At 46.5% G+C, this 17,058-nt stretch overlaps 1 protein-coding gene across 1 annotated transcript in view; it reads right to left on the bottom strand.

The window, feature by feature from the left end:
• The window catches only part of LOC144668945 (tetratricopeptide repeat protein 39A), a 42,652-nt gene that overhangs the window by 7,103 nt on the left and 18,491 nt on the right, over positions 1-17,058 (bottom strand). The window contains exons 8-13 of the mRNA XM_078531439.1: positions 15,919-15,986; positions 12,708-12,767; positions 10,882-11,043; positions 7,100-7,191; positions 5,168-5,288; positions 2,177-2,288 (exon numbers count right to left, since the gene is read on the bottom strand). Coding sequence (XP_078387565.1) covers positions 2,177-2,288; positions 5,168-5,288; positions 7,100-7,191; positions 10,882-11,043; positions 12,708-12,767; positions 15,919-15,986 — 615 coding nt within the window. The remainder of the gene's footprint in view (positions 1-2,176; positions 2,289-5,167; positions 5,289-7,099; positions 7,192-10,881; positions 11,044-12,707; positions 12,768-15,918; positions 15,987-17,058) is intronic.

The raw sequence follows: 17,058 nt of genomic DNA, 5'->3' as shown, positions 1-17,058 counted from the left end.
CTCCTCTCCTCGCCTCTACTCGCCTCGCCTCTACTCTACTCTACTCGCCTCTACTCTTCTCGCCTCTACTCTACTCGCCTCTACTCTTCTCGCCTCTACTCTACTCGCCTCTCCTCTACTCGCCTCTCCTCTACTCGCCTCTCCTCTACTCGCCTCTCCTCTACTCGCCTCTGCTCTACTCGCCTCTGCTCTACTCGCCTCTGCTCTACTCGCCTCTACTCTACTCGCCTCTACTCTAATCGCCTCTACTCTACTCGCCTCTACTCTACTCGCCTCGCCTCTACTCTACTCGCCTCTACTCTACTCGCCTCTACTCTACTCGCCTCTCCTCTACTCGCCTCTCCTCTACTCGCCTCTCCTCTACTCTACTCGCCTCTCCTCTACTCTACTCGCCTCGCCTCTACTCTACTCGCCGCTACTCTACTCGCCTCTACTCCACTCGCCTCTACTCTACTCGCCTCACCTCTCCTCTACTCGCCTCTCCTCTACTCTACTCGCCTCTACTCTACTCTACTCGCCTCTACTCTACTCGCCTCTACTCTACTCGCCTCTACTCTCCACAGGCCACACACTGGCCAGGATTTTTCGGCCCCGTTGCGGGTGGGTCCCACCCTGGGTGATGCGGTGCCCCAGCCAGAAGTCCAGTGACTCACGGCAGGACCGGAAGATCCCAGCGGTGGGCAGGTGGGTGCGGAAAACCCCGCCCACGATTCCATTCTGTCTGATCAGCATTTTGGGCTATTGCTTCTGAATCCACCAGCGGGAATGGGATGAGGTATCTTCTGACATTGTCCCCTTTTCTACAGAGACATTTTGCGATTGCAGAGATATTTTAAAACCCTTGTAAACCTGTTGCACACTTAGAAACTTAGTGTCATTTCTGCCCTGCTCTGAGATGTATAAAATATACAAAGAGTTAGTCTTTAGCAGTGGAAGTGGAGTCTGATAGATTTTTGATCTACAGGGAACTTGGGGATTATTGGGGGGGATGGCAGGAAAGTGGAGTTAAGGCCACAATCAGATCGGCCACAATCAGATCAGCCATGAAGAAAGCAAATGGCGGAGTGGGCTCAAGGGCTGAATGGCCTATTTCTATCCCAGTTTCTTATGATCGCTGCACAGTTGGGCTTTCAGATCATGCGGGTGTCGCTGGCTAGCATTTATTACCCAGGCCAGCATTTATTACCCAGGCTAGCATTTATTACCCAGGCCAGCATTTATTACCCAGGCCAACATTTATTACCCAGGCCAGCATTTATTACCCAGGCCAGCATTTATTACCCAGGCCAGCATTTATTACCCAGGCCAGCATTTATTACCCAGGCCAGCATTTATTACTCAGGCTAGCATTTATTACCCAGGCTAGCATTTATTACTCAGGCTAGCATTTATTACCCAGGCTAGCATTTATTACTCAGGCTAGCATTTATTACTCAGGCTAGCATTTATTACCCAGGCCAGCATTTATTACCCAGGCCAGCATTTATTACCCAGGCCAGCATTTATTACTCAGGCTAGCATTTATTACCCAGGCCAGCATTTATTACTCAGGCTAGCGTTTATTACCCAGGCCAGTATTTATTACTCAGGCTAGCATTTATTACCCAGGCCAGCATTTATTACCCATCCCTAATTGCCCTTGTTCAGAGGGCATTTAAAAGTCAACTACATTGCTGTGGATCACATGTAGGCCAGACCAGGTAAGGATGGCAGATTTCCTTCCCATTAGTGAACCAGATGGTTTTTTACGACAATTGTTTCATGTTCATCATTTGACTTTTTTTAATTCCAGAATTTTATTGGATTCAAATTTCACCACGTGCCATGGTGGGATTCGAACCCAGGTGCCCAGAGCATTACCCTGGGTCTCTGGAATACTAGTGACGATACCACTATGCCACTGCCTCCCCTGTACTGGACTCCACTGCAGTTTTTGAATTCTCCGGCATTCCCAGGCAATCCTCCGCCAATGCCACCACAAACCCATTAGCTGGGTCTTTATCCCGTTTGCTACTGGTGGGATCTTGCTGTGCGCAAATTGGCTTCGGTGTTTGCCTGCATAAGTGGAAGTGGAAGCACAATTCACTGAATGTAAAGCATTTCGGGGCATCTTAAAGAGAGACATAGCAAAGCGCTAAATGTAGGGTGTCCCTTTGCGATTAAGTTCAGTACGTACGTGTTGCCTGCTCCAGCACTGTCTCAGCTTCACTGATGGTTCCCAGCATCTCTTCCGTCAGCTCCCGCTGTTTGCCAATGACTGCAAAGCCATTCCACATATACATCATCTCCTATTGAAGTGAGAGAGAGAGGGGGGGAATTGGGTGGGGAAAAGAGAATCTACTGGTCAATTTCTAAGAAGGTTCTCGTCCCTGTAGTGTTCAATTGTTCTGTGTTCGATTATGTGCATCTGGTAACTAATCCAAGCTCACTGAGCTTGATTGGTTAGGCCTGAGTGTGGACTCAGAGCAAGTAAACAGACGCCACAGAAACTGAGCTGTAAGCATGAGTGCAGACATTTTGTGATTGCAGAGATATTTTAAAACCCTTGTAAACCTGTTGCACACTTAGAAACTAGTGTCATTTCTGCACTGCTCTGAGATGTATAAAATATACAGCAGTCCTCAGGGAGCTGCAGATAAATAGGCATTTGGTGGTACAGAACTTGAGTCTTGTTAGAAAAAGAGACACACTATCAAATCTTTTCCTCCTGCACTTATCAGAATAGCTCTCAAGAATTTTTCAACAGTAATGGGGGAGCAATTTATACTGCGTGAGAAGAGAGAGCTGATTGGTTGGCGAGTGGACCCTGATTGATGGAGGCGTTGCCATGGAGAATGCAGCATGGAACAGTTAACTGCAAAGCTTTCTTCAAATTCAAACCAGGCAGGCTGACTCTGATTTGTCAAGGCATTACCCTGAGGAATGTACCCAGGGAATGATTGTTCCCTAACTTTTTGTTTAGTTGAAAAAAAAAAGGCGCAATGTGTGGACATGTTCCTTTTGTCTGCCCGATTTGAATTTGAACAAAGCTGGGTAGTTAACTGCTCCATGGCAATGCCTCCACCAGAGAGTCTACTCGCCAACCAGTTAGCACTCTCTTCACAAGCAGTGTAAATTTCTGTTGCTCCATTAGTGTTGGAAAATTCTTACGAGTTATTCTGATGAGTGCAAGATGAAAAGCTTTGACAGTATGTCTCTTTTTAGCAATACTCAAGCATACAACAGTTTAATCAACTCCCCATTGCCCCAAGCTCCTTTTACTACAGCTTAGACGCAGATGTTAACCTGTTTGGAAGAAAAGGGTTAATCAGATTGTCCCGAAGTCTATTAATCTCATACAGCTATTTATTTCTCTCTATATAGTGAATAGCTTTTAACTTTTCCCTGTTAAATAAGGATGCAAGTCACATAGATACAGTAACCCACTGATCTGTAGTAGTCATACAGCATAGGAGACCATTCAGCCCATCAGGCTTCTGCCAGTTCTTTAAACGTGCAATCCAGTTAATTCCACTCCCCTGTCCTACCCCCAAAGCCCGGCAAATCTTTCCTTTTCAAGTATTTATCCAATTCCCTTTTGAAGGTTCCTACTAAATCTGCTTCCACCGCCCTTTCAGGCAGCGCATTCCAGAACTCATTGCGTTTTTAAAAAAAAAAACAATTTTCTCATCTCCTCCCTGGTTTTTTTTGGCAAATAGCTTAAATATGTGCCTCTGATTACCGACCCTATATTAAAATATTAATGTTAAGAAATTAATAATTAGGATTAACTTTAAACCTGTTCAGAGAATAAGCCTACTCAAAAATATTTCAGTGCCTACTCCAGAGAATCAGTTAACAGCAGGTTAGTCCTGTGGAAAGATACATCTGTGAATGCACCATCCTTGATAAAAGCCCAGAGAGTAGTATAGATTTATAATTAGGAGTTTCAATGGTTAGATTCAAGAGGGAAACTATTGCGAGCGACGTAGGGGACTTGAATCAGAATGGAAAAAGAACTTGTTAAAATTAAAATTATTGGTAAGGGACAAGGGAGGAAACTCATTAAAATGCACCTTTTCTGGAGTCATATGCGATAATACAGAAACGTGAATTGTCACTTATAGATGAAAACCAGATAAAAGGCAGGGGTTGTTACAGATACACAAGACTGAAAGGCCTACAGCCTGTAAGCCAAGCTCGGAAACAACCCCCTAACTAAACTCGTAGGGTTTGTTCGTAAGTCCTGCTTCTTTAGTTGTATTTCTTTACTGCAGTCTTAATAAATCTGCAACATTCAATATTACAAACGCTATTAGTTAAAAAAAAACAAGACAACTATCCCTCCTACAGTGCATTTATTTTAAATCCCACTGGGAACTCTTTAATGGCCACTGGGAGAGGAAGACCAAGAGCTCAATCTTGCCATAGCGTCCCACCTCTGACAGTATTAGACTGACGGGATAAATTGTAAACAAGCCACAAGCCAGAGCTGAGGAGGCCACTGGCTGTATCAAGCTGACTCTCACCATTTTCTTCCTCGACCCACATTCTCGCCCCGTTGAAACGAAGGTTGGCTGCACTGTTCCTATTCTCGCTCGTTCCCACAAAATGGGGTGGTTGACTCTTCACCACCTTCCGAAATGGCCTAGCAAGCCGTTCAGTAGCAAGTTGTCCACTGTGAGGTTCAGACCCCAGCTCCACCTCACAGGGGTACTCAACGCGAGGCATACTTTGAAGGACCAAAGGAATAAAAACCGGATGAACCACTCAGCAGAAAGGACAGTAGCACGCCCAGCCTAGTCAACCCTGCTAAGTCCTCCTCACTACATCTGGGGGCTTGTGCCAAAATTGGGAGAGTTGTCCCAGAAACTAGTCAAGCAACAGCCTGACATAGTCACTGAATCATACCTTTACAACCAGTGTCCCAGCCGGCTCCATCACATCCATTGAACAAATAGAACAAAAAACTTTAGCGCCTCTCAAGTCTTTCTTTGCTTCGAACATCTACACATTTACAGCCCAACCTAAAGCACCTGCTCCCCCTATCCTGTTCTTCTCTCTTGATCTTTTCACTCTGGGGCATCCAGGACGTAGGCCTTTCACCTTTAAGAAGGTGGCCTGTTTTTAAACAGACCTCCTCGCGTAGGCTGTACTCGCCAGGGGAGGATTCGGTGTGGGAACTCACCAGGGCCGGCACAGGCAGCCTCACCGCGTCGTTGGACTTGTATCTCCTGGCTTTTCTGATAGCAAACTTCTCAGTAGGAGGTGACTTTCCAGCAATCTTCTGCTTCAGCAGTGGGACTTGCCTGCACAAGAGAGAGGGAAAAACAGATTAAGAACTCAGTAAAAAAAACATATGACAGAGACAGATTAATAACAAACTGCACAGAGGCTGCAAGTTGCAGGCTTGGGTTTTTTTTACTGTCTGTACTCACTGTGCATTTGGTTTTCAAACAGGTTACAGTAACATGAATCTTGCTGAAGAGAGAGCCCTGTTGCCAAAGCTTTTCATCTTGAACTCATCAGGACAAACACAAGAATACCAAATTTCAAACAATCACAATTTATATTATAGGAGAAAAAAAAGAGTGCTGATTGGTTGGCAAGTCAACTCTAATTGGCTAAGGTGTTGCCATGAAGAAAGCAATGGGGAACTATAAACTCCAGGTAATTTAAAAAAGCCAAAAGGGTTGAACATATTCCTTTTGTTTGTAGAGAACAGGTCCCTGTGTATGAATATATGTTGCTTCTAGCAAGCATAAATGAGTCACATTTCAAACTCAAATTTGTGGTTAGTGTAGCTATTAGCGCACTCAGGATTGTTCAGCAAGTGCTGCCTTATCGCGGAATCACATCTAACAGTCGACATTTTGTTTTGGGTTTTACAAGCACGGGCTGGTTGAGTGCGGTCTGTACCCTACCTACAATCCTGAGTCTCTCTTTTCAGCAATAGTCAAGTTCTGTACTACCAAGCAACTGTTTATAGGAACATAGCATTGGAGAGAAAATAAAACACCAAAGGTCCATCTCGCCTGCCTTCTGCCATCCTGGTAGTGGCATGATGCATTTATAGACCTGTGGTCTAATCACAGCAATCAATCTCTATCAATTAGCCTACAAAAGACCCAGGCATGACAAGAAAAATCCCTTCTGAAGACCATAGATCCAAAGTCATCTTTTTCCTCCAAAACCTGCTATACTTACCACAAGTCATGTCTCAAATTACTCATGTGCCATATTCCAAAATGCTATTTTCTGACAGAAATCTAATTAATCTGATATACTTAAGCAAAGCAAGCTGATTACCCAAGGGCAGCAAGGTTGGGTGCAATGATCCCAGACTATTTGCCAAAATGTCGGACGATACACGAATGCTAATGCCACACCCATTCAGTCCATCAAAGCATGCCTCATGCTGAGTCACCCTGCATACCCCTCCTGTGAGGTGGAGCTGGATCGGAACCGTCACCGCAGTGAACAACTTGCCTGGATCAACTTGGTCAACTCCCCAACGATCTTCAGCTGGCAAGTTGTGGATGCGCAATTCTGCACGGATCAGTATGGGAAAGGCACCAGTGTCACATCCTGGATCAAAGATTTGGAATGGGAATGAGGGAAAAATACACCGACCATGTTCTATAAAATAAGGAACGGACTGGTGGGAATTGACAGAAACAAGTACCTGGTGCCCTCCAGCAACGACAAAACACGAGGGAATCCTCCACACAAAAATACAAAGACCATCTGTTCTCAAGACAGCGTATCAACAATCCCTCTTCCCAAGGACAACCCCACAATGGAACAAGCTTCCAAAGGAAACAGTCACAGCCCCATCACTGGAAATCTTCAAGACCCATCTTTAGGTTATTTCCCCATTTTTAGGTTATTTCCATTTAAAGGTTTTCATTATCAGGACTACCAGTCTCAGCAGGTCATGCCTGGTTTATCTAGTGCTACCCAGATAAATGTTGGCGGAATGTGGATATGAGCCTGCTATGTCGACACAACTAAAGCAGAAGCGGGAGTATATATAGCGACGTGAAAAATTGCCAGGGGGGAAAATCGGTCACTCTGTCAGCGGAATGGGAAGAAATATTCCCAAGGAATTTTGACTCACCTGAACAGTTCAACTTCATTGTCCCCAAAGGGTTTTGATTCATGTGCAGGTAACATGCTCAGGTATGCTGCTTTCATGTAGACATACATAGCCTAAAGGGCAAGAGAAGAAAACAGCATAACTGGTTGACTGCTAATCCATTGTAGGACAACAATTTCCAGAACTTTCTGTCAAAAGCTGCTAAATAAATAGCTTGATAAATGCGCTTTTTTTTTTGTCCCATCCACTCACGAAACCTCACCATCATCGAGAGCTCAAACTAAATTTGCTCTGTCCAGATGTTTCTAGAATCTCCTTGGATTTGAAATGACATGTTGGATTTGTAAACATTGTTGAAGCAGACAGGAAAAAGCTCGAAGATGATAATGTTAAAACCGCGTAGCTAAAAGCTGGGGTGGACTCTGGCATGACCATCACATCTGATCTTGTTCTCGCCTGGCGCCTGCTCTTCACATCATGGGTCATACTTTCCCTCCCACCATCCCCAGAAAGGACAAAGCCTGGCATTCTCACCCAGTCTGGCCTGTGTGTGTGACTCCAGCCCCATAATCAATGTGGTTGATTCTTAACTGCCCTCTGAAGGAGCCCAGCAACCCATTCAACTGTTTGACAGGGTGGACGCTAATGGAATGTTTCCCCTCAGGGGTGGGGTAATCTACAACTAGGGGAGAGGGGTACAGTTTCAGAATTAGAGGTCTCCCATTTAAGACCAAGATCAGGAGGAAGAATTTCTCTCAGAGTGTCGTTAACCTTTGGAATGCTCTCTCCCAGAGAGCAGTGGAGACTGGGTCATTGAATATATTCAAGGCTGAGTTGGGGGTCGGGGAGTGGGGGTTGGGTGCAGACAGGAAAGTGGAGTTAAGGCCACAGTCATGATCTTATTGAACAGCAGGGCAGGCTCGAGGGGCCAAATGGCCTACTCCAGCTCCAATTTCTTATGTTCATATGTCCTTATCAAAGCCGCTACAAAAAGTGGCTAAAGAACGGTGGCCCCACCACCGCCATCTCAGGGCAACTGGGAATGGGACATAAACGCCAACCTTGCCTGAAAACCCACAGCCCATGAATAATCTTTTTAAAAATAGCTAACGTCCAATCTCCGTCAGCAGGCCTGATGTTCCGTAGGAAACATGTTCCTTTGTAAACATGCAGGCCAGCAAGTCAAACACACCAGTGTTAGAAAAGAGGTTAAGGTTACCTTAATCTCCACAAGACCTTGGACCGCCAGTTTTTAAACTCATTCATGGGAATGTGGGCACCGCTCTGGCAAAGCCAGCATTTGTTGCCCATCCCTAGCTGCCCTGGAGAAGAGGACAGTGGCATAGCGTTCCTGGACTAGTGGACCAGAGGCGCGGGCTAATGCTTTGGAGGCACGGGTTCAAATCCCGCTACACAGCTGGTGGAACTTAAGTTCAATTAATGAATAAAATTTGGAATTAAAAAATTAAAGCCTCAGTAATGGTGACCAACTATCAGATTGTCATAAAACCCATCCGATTCACTAAGGTCCTTTAGGGGAAGGAAATCTGCCATCCTTACCTGGTCTGGGCCTACATGTGACTCCAGACCCACAGCAATGTGGCTGGCCCTTAACTTCCCTCTGAAAAGGCTGAGCGAGACACTCAGTTGTACCAAACCGCTACAGAAAAGTCAAAAAAAGTACCGAGAAGCAGACTGAAGGGACTGATTTAGGGTCGTGTTAAAACATAACTCTACCCAGGGACCATGTGTAGAGTTGCTGACTATCCGGGCATCTCTAAATATTGAAGATTAACCCCCAAGAGAGTGCTGGGAGCAAATCCTGGGGAGAAATACAATACAGCATTTAAAAAGGTTTCTTTTTTAACATTTTTTAATTCTAAAGAAATTGAAGATGGAGAATAGAGCCATTTCATGAGCCTCCTCCTCATTCAGATACCATGGCCTAAGAGGGCCTTGGCGACCATGGACTTCCATTCGATTGGTCCATGATTATGCTTGGCAAAGTGCGGCAGTGGTTTGCCATTTCCACCTGCAGTATGGCTGACGTTCAGGTGTATTGGAAGGACTTAGAGGTTGATTCTCAACCTGTTTGGCCACATTATAAATGCACCTTCCACGCCCAGCAATTCCTCCTGAAGCGGGACTTGAACCCAGGGCTTCTGGCCCAAAGGTAGGGACATTGCCAGGGTGCCACCAGTTTCATGAACAGTCAAAATTAATCCCACTGAGAAACAGAGATTGTTCCCTTTCTAATTGGCCATGGGAAGGAGAATGGACCAATGGCGGGATTTTGGGGGCAGGGTGGTTGGAGACAGGAGGTCACGTGGCAAAACCTCCAGGAATACACCCAGCGACGCCAATGTGCACTTCCCCCGCCATGTCATTCTCTGGGACTCAGGGTCTCCTTCAAAACATGATTGGTTGCAGGATGTTGGATGTGCCAGAATTCAGTGCTTGGACTGTCTCCCTCGCTTGCTCTTGAGGCTGCAGGAAGTGCCCTGGAGGAGGGAGGTGGGGGTGGGGGTGGGAGGAGGGGAGCAGAGTTATCCCAGCTCCCCAGAGCTCTCGTTGCAACTTCCTTTCACAGAATCACACAGTGCAGAAGAGGCCCTTCGGCCCATCGAGTCTACACCGACACGTGAGAAACACCTAACCTACCTACCTAATCCCATTGACCAGCACTTGGCCCATAGCCTTGAATGTTATGATGTGCCAAGTGCTCATCCAGGTACTTTTTAAAGGATGTGAGGCAACCCGCCTCCACCACCCTCCCAGGCAGCGCATTCCAGACCGTCACCACCCTCTGGGTAAAAAAGTTTTTCCCCACATCCCCCCCACTAAACCTCCTGCCCCTCACCTTGAACTCGTGTCCCCTCGTGACTGACCCTTCAACTAAGGGGAACAGCTGCTCCCTATCCACCCTGTCCATGCCCCTCATAATCTTGTACACCTCGATCAGGTCGCCCCTCAGTCTTCTCTGCTCCAACGAAAACAACCCAAGTCTATCCAACCTCTCTTCATAACTTAAATGTTTCATCCCAGGCAACATCCTGGTGAATCTCCCCATGGCTCTGTACTTGAGAGTTGCTCACATTGCTAAGAATTACAAAGGGTTTACAGCGCAGAAACAGGCCATTCAGTCCGTGCTGGTGTTTATGTTCCACATGACCCCCCTCCCAGGCTACTTCATCTCACTCTATCAGCATATCTTTCTATTCCTTTCTCCCTCATGTGTTCATTCAGATTCCCCTTTAATGCATCTATACCATTCACATCAACCACTCCCTGTGGTAGCGAGTTCCACGTTCTCACCAATCTCTGGGTAACGAAGTTTCCCCTGAATTCCCTATTCTATTTATATAGCACCTTTAATGTAACAAATCATCCCAAGGCGCTTCACAGGGGCATTATAGAACAAAAGAAGGACACCGAGCCACTTAAGGATTTATCTTACTATTAGGCCTTACCTCAGGATCAAGTTTGACTTGCCTCCACTCCGGTTTCAAGGATTCGGAGATGGGCCGATTTACTATACTGGATTTATTATACAATAACATTTATTATACTGGATTTATATGTGATTATCTTATGCTCATTGCCAATTAGTTTTGATCTCCCCATAAGTGGAAACACTTTCTCTACTTCCAGTCATTTTAAAACCCTCTGACGGGTCACCTCCTCCTTAAAATCGGAGGCTGACGATGTGGAGAATCTCCGTTCCATCATTCTTGTGGCGTAGGGTGTTCCCGAGGTCAAGTGTTTAAACCCACCAGCCACTCAAGCGTTAGCGGGTCCCTCACCTTAGACCAGCGATTCTCTTTGCTGAGGAGGTCAGCGTAGAAGTAGGCGACCTTCCAGAGCTGCTTATAGGTGAAGCACCACATCAGCTCCCAGTAGCACATGTGATGGAACTGCTTCCAGGCCTGCTGTGCAGCACAGCCTTCCTCGAACCTTCCAATTGCCTACACCAAACACACAGTAGAAGTTACAATACCGTACCGTCTGGCTTCAGATAGGGTGAAATTTTGCTGTGTGATATTAGTAACAAGTATTTCAGAAGATACTCCATTTTAATAGGAGTTCCTGCCCAGGAGTTCCTCAGGGTAGTGTCCCAGTCCCAACTATCTTCAGCTGCTTCATCAATGACCTTCCCTTCCATCATAAGGTCAGAATTGATGATGTTCGCTGATCATTGCGCAATGTTCAGCACCATTCGTGACTCCTCAGATACTGAAACAGTCCACGTCCAAATGCAGCAAGACCCGGACAATATCCAGGCGTGGGCTGACAAGTGGCAAGTAACATTCACTCCACACAAGTGCCAGGCAATGATCGTCTCAAACAAGAGAGAATCTAACCATCACCCCATGACATTCAATGACATTACCCTCGCTGAATCCCCCATTAACAACATCCTGGGGGTTACCATTGACCAGAAAGTGAGCTGGACTGGCCATATAAATACAGTGGGTACAAGAGCAGGTCAGAGGCTGCGAATTCTGCAGTGAGTAACTCACCTCCTGACTCCCCAAAGCCTGTCCACCATCTACAAGACAAAAGTCAGGAGTGTGATGGAATACTCCCCACTTGCCTGGATGAGTGCAGCTCCAACAACACTCAAGAAGCTTGACACCATCCAGGACAAAGTCTGCCTGATTGGCAACCCATCCACAAACATTCACTCCCTCCACCACCTACGCACAGTAGCAGCAGCGTGTACCATCTACAAGATGCACTGCAGGAACTCACCAAGGCTCCTTAGGCAGCACCTTCCAAACCCACGACCATTACCATCCAGAAGGACAAGGGCAGCAAATACATGGGAACACCGCCACCTGGAAGTTCCCCTCCAAGCCGCACATCCTGACTTGGAAATATATCGCCGTTCCTTCACTGTCGCTGGGTCAAAATCTTGGAACTCCCTCCCTCACAGCACTGTGGGTGTACCCACACCACAGCAGTTCAAGAAGGCGGCTCACCACCACCTTCTCAAGGGTAATTAGGGATGGGCAATGAATGCTGGCCCAGCCAGTGATACCCACACCCCTTGAATGAATAAAAAAGAAATTTAACATAAACTAGTAGCTCTCCCGTCCACTTGCTCTTGACGAGTTTGAGGATACTCTGTTTCAGAAAGGGAACATTATTATGAACAACAGCTTGCATCAACATTTCTTCATGTTTATTGTAGAATTGCATCTTGAGGTGCTTCACAGGCCTATTAGCAAACAAAATTTGACACCAAGCCACATTAGGAGATATTTAGGAAAAGCAATTTGGGCACAGCAAGCTCCCACAAACAATGTGCCAATGACCCAGAGAATCTATTTTTGTGAAGCTGATTGCTGGATAAATACTCCCAGGATACCAGGGATAGAGGACACCCTGCTCTTCTTCACAAGGGGCCATGGGATCTTCTAAGGCCACCGGTTTAACTTCCAAAAGACAGCACCTCCGACAGTGCAGCACTCCCTCAGTACTGCACTGGAGCATCAGCCTGCATCTCTTCAAGGAGGAGTGGGGACTTGAATCCACAACTTTCTGACTTGGAGGCAAAAGTGCTACTCACTGAGCCACAGGGAACGAGCCCCAGCCACAGAGTCCACTTCACAGGGAGGGTTCTTACCTCATCAAGGTTCCCTTTGATTTCTTCAATCCTCCCCGAAAAGAACAAGAATATCGCCCCCTGCGGAAAAAGCAGCAACAGGATCTCACTGGCAAATCGCAACTCTGATTGGCTGCATTCTGGACAGTGCATCACATGACCTCCCTGCCTCCAACTGCCCCACCCAGTTGAACAGCCTCCCCCCCCCACCATCGTTTTTATGAGAAGCGGAACAAAACACTATTTTTTAAGTGCCTGTTTGAATCCTCTCTGGGGGTTACTTGCGGTAACGGTTCAGGTAACCTGAGAGAACAACTGCAGGGGCAAAGTAGCAGAGGGCAGTGCTAAGGGGTGATTTGATCGAAGGTTTCGCGATATTAAGAGGAATAGATAGGATAGATCGGGAGAAACCATTTCCACTGGTCGGGCAGGCTAGGACTAGTTGGAATAGTCAAAACATTTGCAGGAGTGAAATTTGAAAACGCATAAAGGATGTTAGAAGTTTGGAACACTCTCCCACAAAGGGAAAGCAATCAAACTAATCAAGCCGAACTTGGTAAATTTCATTAACCAGAGGTGTCAAAGGGATACGGGGCAAGGGCAGGTATATGATTATAGGTCACAGGTCAGCCTCAGGCTCAAAGGGCTAAATGGCCTCTTCCTGTTCCTACGTTCCACCTCTTTCCGGCCCCTGGGTGGCCCCTTGGTTCTTGGAATTTCTCACACTCGAGTAGCGCCAGCAGGGAGTGAGATGTTAGTGATCGGAAGGGGAAAGGGGAGATGAGGACTGGTGAAATGGCCACGTGTGACCCTGGAGGGAATCCCGGCAGCACTGTGGCCCAATTGCTACTTGCAGCCAAGATATAAGATCAATGGGACCGTCAATGCCTCGAAGAAGGGGAGCAGGTCACTCCTAAGCACATATTTCACCCCCTGGCTTACTCTATACTTTGGCAAGCAGAGGGGTGTTAGACTATCAGCCAGAGCTAACTTCCTTGCAATCCTCCCCCACCTTCCCATGCATCAAACTGCACTGAGAAGCCAGTTTTGAAAGTCAACACAAAAAAACAATAGAAGCTTTTAGAAAAATAGGAGCAGGAGTAGCTCACTCCACCCTTCGAGCCTGCTCTGCCATTCAATATGATCATGGCTGATCTTCTATCTCAACGCCATGCTCCCGCTCTCTCCCCAAACCCCTTGGTGCCTTTAGAGTCTAGAAATCCATTTCCTTCTTAAATATATTCAGTGACTTGGCCTCCACAGCTTCTGTGTGTGGTAGAGAATTCCACCCTCTGAGTGAAGACGTTTCTCCTCATCTCCGTCCTAAACGGTCAACCCCGTATCCTGAGACTGTGACCCCCCCTGTTCTAGACCCTCCACCCAGAGGAAACATCATCCCTGCATCCAGTCTGTCCAGCCCTGTCAGAATTTTATACGTTTCAACGAGATCCCCTCTCATTCTTATAAACTCCAGTGAATACAGACCTAGTTGACCCAATCGCTCCTCGTATGACAATCCTCCCATCCCAGGAATCAGCCTGGTGAACCTTCGCTGCACCCCCTCTAAGACAAGTATATCCTTTCTTAGATCAGGAGACCAAAACTGCACTCAATATACTCCAGGTGTACAGTCAGTAAAAGACGTGGGTTTGCAAGCTGCATTTAATCCTTGCAGGATGGGTTGGGGACCCAACTTTACACGGCCAGATATACGTATACGTAGGAAATAGTCGTTTGGCAGTACAGAGCTTGAATATTGCTGAAAAAAAAGAGACGCATTGAAGTTTTTCATCTTGCACTCATCAGGACACTTCACAAGAATAAGGGGAAAACAACAATTTATACTGTATGGGAAGAGAGTGCTGATCGGTTGGCAAGTGGACTCTGATTGGTAAAGACGTTGCCATGGGGAATGCACCAGTGATGGTGACTGACAGTTAACTGCCAAGCATTATTTGAAACTTAAACCGGGCAGCTTGACCCTGATTGGTCAAGGCATTGCCCGGAGGAATGAGTCAGTGAATGGCTGTCACTTATTTTGTTCAGCACTATCTTTACATACTGTATTAATTGTTGTTTACCCTTATATTGGTATTCTTGCAAAGTGTCTTGATGAAAGCAGTACAAAATATGTCTCTTTTTTCAGCAATATACATAGGAACATAAGAACTAGGAGCAGGAGTAGACCACATGGCCCATCGAGCCTGCTCCGCCATTCAGTATGATCGTGGCTGATCTTGGGCTTCAACACCATTTTCCTATCTGGTCCCCATATCCCTTACTTCCCCGAGACACCAAAAATCTGTCTATCCCACAGCCTTAAATGTATTTCAACATTGGAGCATCCACAACCCTCTGGGGTAGAGAATTCCAACGATTCACAACCCTTTGGGTGCAGTAATTTCTCCTCATCTCAGCCCTAAACAATCGGCCCCTTATCCTGAGACTGTACTCCCGTGTTTTAGATTCCCCGACCTGCAGAAACAATCTCTCAGCGTCCACCCTGTCAAACCCCCTCAGAATTTTGTAGGTTTCAGTGAAGTTGTCTTCATTCTTCTAAACTCCAGAGAATATCGGCCCAATTTACTCAGCCTCTCATCATTGGCCAACGCCCCCCATCCCAGGGGCCAATTTAGTGAATCTTCGCTGTACCGCCTCCAGTGCAAGTATATCCTTTCTTAAACACAGTATTCCATTTTATTTCAACATAAAATGTCCTGAGCAGATCAATAGTTGGCAAAAAAAAAAGTTATAAACAAGTAAATAAATAATAAATTTTTAAAATAATGTAAGTGTTGCAGCTTTTACAAGTCACCCATGGAATTAGCCCAGAGTTTATGAATGGGTAGTGGTGAGTTTCAGAACCATTATTTAATTGAACAGATGTGGGTTGGATCAGACTAAGAGCCTTCCCAAGCTTTGGTAGGAGGATGGTTTTGGATTGGCCCTCCAGCTTTGAGAGCCTGCCCTTGATTGGACAGCAAGAGCACCCTCTGTCCACTAAATCACCAATTTAGGGAAAGTCGCTGCCTGGGGACTGTTGCCCACACAGTGCGGGGGTCATGACCCCCATTTGACCCTGACATCGAGGTCCCAACCCAAAATCCTGTCCCTGGGCCTCCCACACGATGTAGTGGCCTTAAAGGGACAGGCCGGACGCCAAACTATATCAATGGATAGCTATTGGTTCGACATTATAAGCAAACAGAAAAAATGGAGGTGCAGCTCCTACCTTGGGATAGCGAGTGAGGTAAGGTTGAAGGAGAACCACGGCATCGGTGATTTCCTCCTCTCCCGTTCCTAAAGCCAAGAGGAAACAAAGCAGTATGAAAACAGCATTTCAGAGTCTGGCTACAAGGGACAGCCTGGGATTGAACCACCAACTTGCTCTCCCCAAGGGATGTTTCATAGCACTCCACAGGAATATCTCCGAGGGAAGCCACGGACAGCAAGTTACAATCCACCTGAAGAGGGGAAGCTCCATACAGAGAGAAGCAGCAGTTCAGGGCCGGCTGCCCAGTTGGGAAAAATCAGCTTCCATTAAATAAAGCTGTATAGTAACAATGGTAACGGCACCTCCCAAACCCCCTCTATCACCTAGAAGGTCAAAGGATGGTAGGGCGCATAGGAAGGTCACCACCTCCACTCACCATGCCGATTTGGAAATATATCGCTGTTCCTTCACTGGGTCAAAATCCTGGGACTCCCTAACAGCACTGTGGGTGTACCTACACCACATGGACTGCAGTGGTTCAAGAAGGCAGCTCACCACCGCCTTCTCAAGGGCAACTAGGGATGGGCAATAAATGCTGACCTTGACAAGGATGCTCACATCCCAAGAATGAAGTTTAAAGAAAAAAGCAATAAATGTTAATTCATTAACGTTTCCAAGGGCAGAATTTTTAGCTCAAGTGTAAAATAGCGCATGGCAACGTCGGGCAAGCGTCCCGATGTCATCCCGCGCAATATTCCGATCAGCGGCCGGGCGCGCGCAAGAGTCAAATCCTGTTCAAATCCCACTAGGGGCGGCTGGTTGTGTTTGAATTCAATTAATAAATCTGGAGTTGAAAGCTAATCTCAGTAATAGTGACCGTGAAACTATCATTGTTAAAAACCCATCGGGGTTCACTCATGCCCCTTTAGGGAAGGAAATCTGCCACCCTTACCCGGTCTGGCCTGGCCTACACATGACTCCAGAGCCACCACCAGCAACGTGTGGTTGACTCTTAACTGCCCTCTGCAACCCAAGGGCAATTAGGGATGGGCAACAAATGCCAGCCTTGCCAGCATTGCCCCCTCCCCTCCACCCCCACCCTCCCCAAAGGAATAAAGAAAACAAAAACTCCAGATGGAATTTAGGAAACAAAAAAAA

The sequence above is a fragment of the Cetorhinus maximus genome, chromosome 28 (genome assembly GCF_964194155.1).
Source record: "Cetorhinus maximus chromosome 28, sCetMax3.hap1.1, whole genome shotgun sequence".
Lineage (NCBI taxonomy): Eukaryota > Metazoa > Chordata > Chondrichthyes > Lamniformes > Cetorhinidae > Cetorhinus > Cetorhinus maximus.
This window is presented reverse-complemented; position numbering and strand designations above follow the sequence as displayed.